This window comes from Dromiciops gliroides, chromosome 1 (assembly GCF_019393635.1).
Source record: "Dromiciops gliroides isolate mDroGli1 chromosome 1, mDroGli1.pri, whole genome shotgun sequence".
NCBI lineage: Eukaryota > Metazoa > Chordata > Mammalia > Microbiotheria > Microbiotheriidae > Dromiciops > Dromiciops gliroides.
In genome coordinates, this window is record NC_057861.1 from 401,398,484 (window position 1) to 401,410,528 (window position 12,045).

At 39.2% G+C, this 12,045-nt stretch overlaps 1 protein-coding gene across 1 annotated transcript in view; it reads left to right on the forward strand.

The window, feature by feature from the left end:
• The window catches only part of LOC122737235 (chondroitin sulfate proteoglycan 4-like), an 85,535-nt gene extending 74,773 nt beyond the window's left edge, over positions 1–10,762 (forward strand). The window contains exons 9-10 of the mRNA XM_043979709.1: positions 4,972–5,155; positions 7,679–10,762. Coding sequence (XP_043835644.1) covers positions 4,972–5,155; positions 7,679–9,729 — 2,235 coding nt within the window. The 3' untranslated portion in view covers positions 9,730–10,762. The remainder of the gene's footprint in view (positions 1–4,971; positions 5,156–7,678) is intronic.
• The last annotated feature ends 1,283 nt before the right edge of the window (positions 10,763–12,045 follow it).

Consider the following 12,045-nt stretch of genomic DNA (forward strand, 5'->3'; position numbering starts at 1 on the left):
TCCTGCTCTGCTAGTCTCCTGACTGCGCTGCACAGACGGTCTCTCTCTCTCTCTCCAAAGGTGGCCTTCGGTTTTGGTGAGTTTTTATAAGGAATATAGACTAAGCTTAGACTTAAGACGATTTGTATTGTGTTTCTACTTTCCTATCCTTCTAATCAACATCACCTTGTGACTACCATAACAATAAAAGGTCTATCTAGAAAACCAAAAGCTTCTTCCATTTACTAGTCTGGGAGATAAATTAAGGGAAAGGTTAAGTAGGGGAGATTTATGATCTAATATCCAATTTTAAATCTCACAATATATACATATACACACACACACATATATACACACACATCTCTATATGTTTGTATGTTTTACATGTATATGTATATGTGTAATGGTAACCATTCCTAGGGCAGGGGTGGGGGAGAAAAAAGGAAGAAAAAAAGAAAGTTATATGATAACTTTATTATATATTTTAAAGGAATAGCAAGTTATACATAATAGATTTGCACTTCCATGTACAATCATCTTTTTTTCTATTCTTCTATGTTATGGAAATACTTGTTTTATTTCTTAAGTTCAGAATAAAATAAATAAAATTTTTTAAAATTACATTAATGTTTATATAACCTTAGCTGGGTACTCACTTCACACAGCAGTCTTCTCTTCTGCTTTTCTTTCCTCTTTTTATACCATTACTCAGTATCCTTTACCACTTCATCATCCGTTTTCCATACCTTCAGAGAATATCCCCAAAACCTTAGGCCTGAACTCTCTTCTTTTTTCTCTCTGTACTCTTTTCTTTGATGATTTTATTTGATCCCAAATGAGTCCCTAGTCTTTCTCCTGAATTCTGATTTGCTATTATCAATTTTGCCAACCTGATAGGTGTGAAGTGAAACCTCAGAGTTGTTTTAATTTGCATTAGTGACTTGGATCATTCTTTTATATGTTGAAGATTTGTATTTTTTTCTTTTGAAAACAGCCTGTATATGTTCTTGAATACTTATCTATCGGGAAATGACTCTTTTGCAACATTCTTTCCCTCATAAATTTACATTCTGTCTAAAGCAGAGATTCTTAACCTGCAGTCCATGGGTAAATTTCAGTGGATCTGTGAACTTGGATGGGAAAAAAAATACATCTTTATTTTCACTAACTTTTTTTTTTTTTTTACGGGGCAATGGGGGTTAAGTGACTTGCCCAGGGTCAGACAGCTAGTAATTGTTAAGTGTCTGAGGCCAGATTTGAACTCAGGTACTCCTGAATCCAGGGCCGATGCTTTATCCACTGCACCACCTAGCTGCCCCTATTTTCACTAACTTTTACCTGAAATTTTAGCATTTCCATCCATTATGAATTTTTTTTTAAAACCATTATTCTGAGAAGGGGTCCATAGGCTTTAGACTATAAAAGGGGTCTAGGACACACAAAAAGTTTAAGAATCCCTGACAGAGTTTAGAAAGTCTTTATATATATATTTTACAGGGAACAATTATGGTATATTATATTACATTAATAATAGCTCTTTGCCTCCATTGACATAAGCATCAAAGATCAACCAATATCCAAAATAACTCCTTCCCCTTGCTAGCTTTAACCATGAGAAAGCCAGGCTTACTTTACTATCTAAAATTACAGTCTCTACAGGAACTGGATAGCCATATTTTCAAGCTTAAGGGACTTCCTTCTAAAGAAAAGCAGACCACCACCACCACCATCCCCACCGCATTGAACTTCAAGGGTTTCATATTACCTCCAGAAGCAAATATAAAATCCTCTGTTTGGCCCCTTCCTACCTTGCCAGGCTTCTGATAACTTATTCCCCTCCCCTTTATAGTCTTTGTTCTAGTACATTGCACTCCTTGCTGTTCCTCAAACAAGATATTTCATCTCCCCCTTCCAAACATTTTCACTCATTGTCTCTCATACCTGGAATTCTCTCCCTTTTCATCTCCACCTCTTTGCTTCTTTAGCTCTTTTCAAGTGCCAGCTAAAATACTATCTTCTGCAAGAAGCCTTTCCTGATCCCCGTTAATGCTAGTCCCTTCTCTCTGTTGATTATTTCAACATATCCCAAATATCTTGTTTATATTTAGTTGTTTTTGGGGCAGCTAGGTGGCACAGTGGATAGAGCACCAGCCCTGGATTCAGGAGGACCTGAGTTCAAATCTGGCCTTAGGCACTTGACACTTACTAGCTGTGTGACCCTGGGAAAGTCACTTAACCCCAATTGCCTCACCAAAAAAAAAAGAAAAAAATTATATTTAGTTGTTTTCCATGTTGTCTGTCCATTTTTACTATGAGCTCCTCAAGGGCAGGGATTTTTGTTTGCCTTTCTCTGTCACCTACTATCCTAGCTGTTTTTACAAAAATTCCAGTTACTTCTAGTAAACTTGTTTCCTAGTGAAAATATATTGCCCCAGACGTTTTTATTGGAGATTTCCTCTCTCATGGAACCAAGCTAGTTCTCCTCTAAACTTGGCATCCATGCTTTGTTCTCAAACTCCCTTCTTGTGGTTCTTTATCAGTTCAGGGCAGACAAGGAAATGCTTGTCCCTGAGATCATCCCACTGGGAAATTTACAGAATTCAAATCCTTCTGAAAAGCTTTGAATGACTTGAGAAAGACCCTTATTGTGTCTAGTTAGGACTGATGCATCTTCAGAGAAATAGCTTACTGTTTGGTAACTGGGATTTTCTGCATGTAGACTGTGATAGGAATTCAATGAAATCTACTCCACAGCTTTATACTGTGGTTTGACCATACCTTGTCTCATACAACTTTGGCATTAGTCACTACAAAAAATCTTTACAAATACCCATATGTGGGTTCAATTAATTTTTTTTGTTTGTTGTTCAGTTGGGTCTGATTATCTGTGACCCCATTTGGGGTTTTCTTGGCAAAGATAATAAATTAGTTTGCTATTTCCTTCTCCAGCTGATTTTAGAAATGAAGGAACTGAAGCATATAGGTTAAGTGACTTGCCCAGAGTCACACAGCATGTAAGTATCTGAGGCTGGATTTGAATTCATGAAGATGAGTCTTTCTCTCTAATCCACTCTTGATGGAATAGTAAACACATCCAACCCTTCTGGAGAGCAATTTAGAATTCTGCCCAAAGGGCTACAAATTTGTCCTTACCCTTTGATCCAGCAATACCACTGCTAGGTTTATATCCCAAAGACATCCCCAAAAAGAGAAAAAGATCTCTTTGTACAAAAAATATTTATAGCACCTCTTTTTGTGGTGTCTAAGAATTGGAAATCAAAGGAATGCTCATCAATTGGGGAATGGCTAAATAAGCTGTGGTATGTGATGGAGATGGAATATTATTGTGCTATAAGAAATGACAAGTAGGATCATTTCAGAAAGGCCTAGAAAGACTTATATGAACTATTATATAGTGAAGTGAGCAGAACCAGGAGAACTTTGTGCATAGTGACAGCAATACTGTTTGATGAAGAACTGTGATTGATAACTATTCTCAGCAATACAATATCCAAGACAATCCCAAAGGACTAATGATGAAGTATACTATCTACCTCCAAAGAAATAACTGATATTGATTGAACACAGACTGAAACATGATATTTTTCACTCTTTCATTTTTTCTTTTATGCAAGTTTTCTTATACAAAATGACTAATATGGTAATGTTTTACATAATTGCACCTATATCTGATTTCATACTACCTCAGGGAGGGGAAGCAGTAAGGGAGGGAAAAAGGGATAGAATTTGGAATTCAAAACTTTAAATAAAAATGTTTATTTTTTAAGAATTTTTTAGAGGTCATCTATTTCTTTTTTATTTTTTTGAATTTTTTAATGTTTTTAACTCATAAAAGTATTTTATTATTTTCCAGTTACATGTAAAGATAGTTTTTAACATTTGTTTTCACAAGACTTTTAGTTTCAAATTTTTCTCCCTCCCCCCTCCCCAAGACAGAAAGCAATCTGATAAAGGTTATATGTGTACAGTCACATTAAACATATTTCTGCATTAGTCATGTTGTGAAAGAAGACTCAGAACACAAGGGAAAAACCTCAGAAAAGAAAAAACAAAAACAAAAGTAGAAACTGTATGGTTCAATCTGCAATCCACTGTTCTTTTTTCTGGATGTGAAGAACATTTTCCATCATGAGTTCTTTGGAATTGTCTTGGGTCATTGTATTGCTGAGAAGAGCTAAGTCTGTCACAGTTGATCATCACACAATGTTGCTGTTACTGTGTACAATATTCTCCTGATTCTACTCACTTTACTCAGCATCAGTCTACTTAAGTCTTTCCAGGTTTTTCTGAAATTTGCCTGCTCATCATTTCTTACAGCACAATAGTATTCCATTATATTCATATACAACTTGTTCAGCCATTCCCCAATTGATGGGCATTCCCTCAATTTCCAATTCTTTGCCACCACAAAGAGAGCTGTTATAAATAATTTTGTACATGCGGTTCGCTTTCCCTTTTTTATGATCTCTTTCGGGTACAGACCTAGTAGTGGTATTACTGGGTCAGAGGATATGCACAGTTCCATAGCCCTTTGGGCATAGTTCCAGATGGTATTTCTTACCCAAACAATAGATTTGGATTACAAATGATGAAGATATCTTTTCAAGAAATTGTACTTTATCAAATAGTCTTTGTTTCTGTGAGAACCAAAATGGCAGCATTTACTGATATCAAGACACATTAGCCATCCATTTTTGCATGATTTTGTTTATGTCTAGCTCTTAGCATAATAAAAGACACTTAGTACAGGACATGGCACCTAGTAGAGTAGGTGCTTAATAAATTTTATTGTCTCTGAGGTCCTCCAATAGTATAAGTTCCTTGAGGCCAGAGCCTTTTATCACTGTTGTCTTTGCATCATCAGCACTTATGGGAATAAAATGCACATGGATATTTTCTTCCAGTTTTTCTTTCTTGTTCCTATCAGGATCTTTAAAGCCAATGACTTTTTTTTTCTTGAATTGCAAACAGGTTAATGAAGGTCTGATATTATACAAGCATAGAAACAGTGAAATTCAAGTCTGGGATGCAGAAGACTCCTTTACATTTATGGTGTCCTCGCCTCCAGCTGTTCTAGGACCCCAGGTGTTTCCTATTACAATCTCATATGATATTAATGAGCCTGGTCAGCACAGTCACCTTCTTGCAAACACAGGTAATGTAACTAAAATGTGAAGCTTTTGTGTTTTTATGATCAACTGTGGCCAGTATGTGGGAGTAGGAAGAAAGAACAGGGCCCAGAATCTGGCTTTTTAATCATACTAATATCGATGTCATCCCAATGATCAATGTTTTGGGTACATGTAGTTAGGATTCCTCTGCACACAGTTATCCCTCTCCCTACCCATGTGCTTTGTCCAAATCTGTTCTGTTTCCCACTGTGAAAAAATTTTAGATATCTTTAGGACTAGCAAAATATATAACTGCTGTTGCTGAGAGACAGTGAATACAACACAATGGTATTCCATTATTCCATTTATTTTTGTTAAGTTGTTTTTCAGTTGTGTCTGACTCTCCATGACCCTATTTGGGGTTTTCTTGGCAAAGATACTGGAATGGTTTGCCATTTCTTTCTCCAGCTCATTTTACAGATAAGGAAACTGAGGCAAACAGGGTGAAGTATCTTCCCCAGGGTCACACAACTAGTAAGTATCTAAGTCTGGATTTGAACTCATGAAAATGAGTATTCTTGATTCCAAGCCCAACACTCTATCTACTGTGCCACCTAGGGTTATTGGAAAAGAAAACAAAGTTTTAGATAATTTTTTACCCTTCGTTATAAATACCCAAATGGCATTTAATGATACACATCACCAATTTGGTATTAGGTCATACCCTTGACCTAAAATTTCCAGAAGAATACTAGTAGTGAGAAGAATAAATAGTTTTGTGTTTTAAAATACTTTGCAAAGGTCATTTCATTAGGTCCTCACAACAACCCTGTGAAGTCATTTTTATGAGTACTAATTTCTGTTTTATAAATGAAAACCAGAGATGTTAAGGTCACAGACCTTAAATGACCAGAATCATTTGATGCTCAATCTAGTGCTCTTTTTGCTCAACCGTGTGACTTCCCTATAGCATATGACAAGAATTTTTTGTGGCCTCTCCAGCCATACTGGCCTAGTCCCTACCTACTGGCCTCCATTTTCTGTCTCCATGCTTTTGGACTAGCTGGTATCCTTGTCCTTCCAAGCATCCAAACTCTTAGAATCCTTCGCTTCCTTTGAAGACTCACCTCAAGCCCCACTTTCTCTAGCCTTTCTGGATCTCTCTGGCATCTAGGGATGTCCCTAGAGTTGGAATAATGCCCCCTGCTGGGAGGAACATTTTGTGAGCTCTGGCCTGAGGATAAGCCATGTGGCCTTGGCATCAGGAAGTGACGTTTGCTTGTGGGTACTGTCAATCAAAGCTACCAGTCAATTAGCTTGGAGGTGTGGGGGGGGGGACGGCCCTGTTTCTGTTTTCACAGGAGGCTTCTGGGATGAAGAAAGGGTGAGGGGCTCTCTTTTCACTGGGCTGGAGCAGAGATGCTGGCTCCCTTAGATAGATAGATGGAGGAACCTTGGCCTCTTTCTCTCTCCTCTCCAAATTCTTATGCTCCTTAATAAATACTTAAAAGTCTAAACTCTTGCTAAAGCTTATAATTTATAGTGACCGCTCATTAGATTTTTAGACAGTCTAGCTAGAATTTTAGCCTATTATAGATAGCAACTTTACACTTTCTAAGGTTACCTTCCATTTACTCTGTATTTATTTTACATGTTCTGATGTATATGTTGTCTCTCCAGGCCCTGTCAGAATATGTGCTCCTTGAAGGTAGGGACAATACTCCCACTACCCTGCACAGTGTCTGGCACTTGATACACTCTTAATAAACCCTTGTTGATTGATCGTTACCCCCTACAACTGTGTTTAGTGTAGGGTCAGTAAACCAGGAAATTAAAATCCCCTAAACTCAGACTCCCACACAAAAGTCCTACTCATTGTGGTGTGGAAGGGACCTTGAGTTCTCTGCCCTTGAAACATAGGTTTGTTGGGCCCTACCAATTTGAAGAGGTTTCAGTTATGAGCTAGTGACTCACTGCATCAGTCACCAAAGAAGCAGCCTCGTTCAGAGAGGCTCATCCCTGTGTGATTGATAGTGGGAGCCACAGCAATTCATGAAGAAGAAGCAGCACGGAATGTTTGCTGGCCTTGAAGTCATAAGTTCAGATCCTGGGTCTGTCACTTAGCAACTGTGTGACCTTGAGCAAGTCACTTAAGCAAACTAGGCCTCTGTTTCTTCATCTGTAAAATGAAGGCCTTGGCTTGTACTAGATGACATCTGAGGTCCTTCTTAACTCTAAATCTGCAATCCTATAACCAGCTGAGTAGGTTGTAATGGAGGAAACAACCACACTGAGGAAATCATAGATCTTTTGAAACTCAAGTGAAAGAAACTTAGCAACAAAAACAGAAAATCTCTTTTGAAACCGAAACACTAATTTAATAGTATGAGCTGATCTGCATATTTTAATGTTTGGATGCATCTCATATACCAGACAGCAAAGATAATTCAAATGCATAAGAGACAAAAGAAATTCTGTATTCTCACAGTGCCTGAATGGGGAGGTGGTCAGTTCACACATATAAATCTGTTTTAACAAAATACTGTTCTTTTTTTTTTTTTTTACAGGTGCTGTTGTCCAGGAAGGAAGTAAAATCTTAATTGATAGGTCTAAGTTAGATGCTTCGAATCTCCTAGTTAAATTACCTGAATCTCAGCGTGCTACATATGAAGTCTGGTACCAGGTTACATCTCTTCCCCACCACGGTACAATTGTGGTTGGAGAGAGAAATATTACCAAAGAAAAGCCCTATTTCTCGCAGTACATAATTAATAAATATGGCATCACCTATCAGCATGATGACTCCGAATCCCTTACTGATCATTTTACCTTCTCAGTTTGGTTGAACCAGAAGAGCAAGTCTGCCACAAAACCAGAAGCTGACTTTCTGGAAGAGGTGTTTAATATCACTGTCTCTCCTGTGAATGACCAGCCACCAAAATTGAAGACAAAAGGACCTTCTCTGAAAGTTCTTCAGGGTGATACATTCAGAGTGGGACCTGACAATCTCAAAGTGGAAGACTTGGACAACCCCCCAGAAGAGATCAGATACACGGTCATTGGCAGCCCCACCAATGGCTTTCTAGCAAGGGCTCCCCATCTAGACTTCCCCATTCACCAATTTACACAGGCTGACATCAACAGTGGCCAGTTGTGGTTTGTACAAGATGGAAGTCCAACATCTGGGTTCTTTTACTTTAGTGTGACAGATGGTGAACATCGTCCACTATACAAACCCTTCCACCTGGAGGTCATACCTATCTCTGTCACTCTTGTGAATATGACTGACCTGATCCTTCCCCAAGGACAGACCTCAGTCTCCATCACGAATGTACATCTGTCTGCCATGACCAATGGGAAAAGTAATGAGATTACTTACAAGCTCATCCAGCCCCTTCAGCATGGGTACCTGCTCATGGGAAACAAACAAGTCACTAACTTCAAACAGGAAGATTTATTTTCTGGAAGACTATCTTACCACATGACAAATCTCACTGCCTCCCAAGACAAGTTACAGTTCATGTTGTTTACGACAGAGAACAACCTGACAGACCAGGCCCTCCACATCCGAATACAGCCTTTGCTACAAGTTGCATCCAGCCTGAAAATTCCCAACAGGGTGACTTATCAGTTGAGGCGAAAGGACCTGGATGCTACTGAACTTGCTAATTTGACAAAGAGTATTCCGACATTTGAAGTCACAGAGCCACCTGTCCATGGAAGACTTATGAGAAGAATCAGTCGCCATGCCCAACCAGAAGGAATTGACCTGTTTACTCAAATGGACATTGACCAAGGTATGTTGATGCTTGATACACATGCTAACATGACTGGTGTGGATACACTTAATGATTCCTTCACCTTCACACTCAAGGCAGACCATGTACAGCCAGCTATAGGCTACTTTCACTATACTATTGTGCTTCCCGATCCCTTGTTCATGCAAAGTTTTACTCCAGAGGCACCATTATCATCAGATGATCTGATGACATCTGCAGTTTTCCAAGAAAAGTTTGTGGTTTCCATAGTACCCACAGCACATACTGAAGGCTCAAGGAAGACGACACAGACAAGAAGACTGGGTTCAAATCTCTGGGGAAGTAAGAAAGGGGGAGATCTGGTGGCAGATGCAGAAATTCCTATAACCCAGTTCACCTGGCCAAAGGCCACCACGGACTTGAGCTCAAGGACAAGTAGAACACAGCCCAGAGACAGCAGCAATCCCTTGATGGTCATCATACCACTTGCTGTTTCCACCTTTCTGTTGATCGTGACCGTGATGTCACTTTGTATCTGCCTGATGTGCCACAAGGTAAAAAAAGCTAAACCTTTCCTTGACTCTCAGGCCAGCCCAGAGCCTAAGACTCCAAACCTAAGTCCAAACCCAGAAAGGAGTGTGACCATCCCCTCTGTCACAGTGACACCCCTTAAAAGAAGCTCCAGCAGCCCAGCAGTCAGCCCTTATGTGGCCCCAAGATGTCAGCCGCTGCTTGCCCCAGTGGCTAAACCTGTGGAGAAAATCTCTCTCTGTGATGCCTGGATGAATCTGGATCCAGAAATGGTCCAGCACTGCCGGAAGACCAACCCAACACTTAGGCACAATCAGTATTGGGTCTAGGCAGACATGAACACTTGCAAAGTTCCCACCATCTGCAGAAAGATCCATGGTAGCCCCCTTAGCTAGTTTTTAATGTTATTTATTTTTGTATGTCTTTTATAAAAGGCTCTGTGTCCCTGAAAAGGAAGACAGAGCTTATTCAAAGTCTATTTTCCATGAAACAGAAAAGTCTATTTGTATAAACCCTTTACAAAACACTTCTGCAACTCTTCTTCTCCAGCTGAGTTTTGCAGTACAGGCAAATGTCAGTGATTAAATATTTTTCTTCCAAGGTACATGCAACTCTCCTCTCAAGTCAGACTCACTTGTCTGTTTGGAAGCTGGTCCTAATGCAAGAAAACTATGGTGTTGGGTTGTTTTTTGTTTTTTAAATGGATTCACTCCCAGTGAGTCAGTTGGAAAAAAAAGAACCTTTTCAGTAAGCAGGAGAGGCTATTTATTGAATCACTGAACCTGTTTCTATGTTGTTTAAATTTTTCTTTATTTCTTTGGACCTTGAACTAGAACCTCTAGGCCATCCTTGTTCATTTCTTAATGCAACAAATGCCTCTGTGGTCTGGGAGAGAAAGTCAGCAGGTCTGGCCACCCTTCTGGGATATTTTCTACAAACTTTATGTGTCATCTAGAAACATCTGCTAGTTTCTATTACAAACCAAGATTTTATAGCACACCTCACTTTAAGGGTTGGCAAAGTCAAAAAGTTAAAGCAAAGTTGAGACTTGTGGATTGATTTCACAAGTTCAGTCACTGGTATGTTTGCATTACCTGTGCCTTTTACTGTATGAAATATTTTGTGTTGCCAGTATTCTTATTTAATGTCTAGTAGAGGAAATTTTTTTTCTATTTTCAGGCTCACTAAGCCTCAGTTTCTCTGAAAGTAAAATGGGCATAGCAACATGTAGGCCAGAAAATTTGCCTTTGATCTTTCAGATCTGAGCCTTGCTGAATGTATCAGTTTTATATTTTGACCTGTTTTGTGTAAACTGTAGTGAAAATTTCCCTCCCTTTATGTACACTGTGAAAGATGAATAAACTTGTTATTGAGTATATGTGTAAAGCTTACTATGTAGCATACCACGAAAGGGAGGGGTTGGAAATTCCACAGTAGTATGTTTTTAAACTTGTCTCATGAATGGTAACCATGAACAGTTTCTTTATAAATCAGGTTAATGCCCCTTAAATTTTTTAACATTTGAAAGAGGAGTGTGAAGAGCCAAGAAGCCTTTTGTTAGCAGGTGGAACACATTAAGAAAAGACACTTGGTAGGAATATTTACAGAGGTGGAGGAGGGGTCACATCCCCCCCTAAAACTCTCCCTTGGCCTCCCCAGGTGCACTCCATATGGAAATTACTTTCTTTTTCCCCCTTTCTTTTCAACACTTCTGCTTTTGCATCCTAGCCAGAGCTATTTAACTCTGTTAAGCAGCCAGAGCTGTTTAAACTCACCCATTCTGAGAGGCAACATGCAGAATTTACAAAACCAATTGGAGTAGAACATATATTACAGCCTGATTTCCATGATTTGTAAGTGAGCAGGAAAAGAAGATCAAGAGACATCAAACACAAGGTCTGAAGGGGCGCCAAGGATACAGAGGAGATCGCATCAATGCCACAAGTTTCCATTTCAATATAGATGAACAAACATCATGCCAGCTGCAGTTACCTTTAAAATAGGGAAGTGATATTCTCCCTCTCCCACCCCCACCCCCACTCCACCCCAGATAAACACTCATTGATCTCTTTATTAAGGAAGTATCCCAACACCATAATGAGGTCTATGGAGGTCCTTATAGGTGAATGGAGGACCTTGGAAAGTAGGAGAGAGGGTTTTGTTTCCATTTCATAGCTTTTGGAGAGAAAAATAGAACCGGGGTGGCCCCAGTCATTGAGAGGAATAGAGTCAAAAAGGCATTGGCTTTTTCTAGGCATTTAACTGTGAACAAAGGATAGATGTGGAAAGTCATGTAAGAAGATAGCAGGGAGGGCAGCTAGGTGGTGCAGTGGATAAAGCACCAGCCCTAGATTCAGGAAGATCTTAGTTCAAATCTGGCCTCAGACACTTGATACTTTACTAGCTGTGTGACACTGGGCAAGTCACTTAACCTTCATTGCCAAAGAAAGGAAGGAAGGAAGAAAGAAGGAAGGAAGAAAGGAAAAAAGAAAGAAATAGAAGATAGTGTTGAAAGAAAGGAAGGAAGAAAGAACAAAAGAAAGAAAAATATAAGAACATAGCAGTGTCTAGCGAGTATTAATTTTTTTTAAGTGTAGGGACTTGGGCGTGTTTGTAGATAGTTAGGAACCACTAGAAAGGGAGAG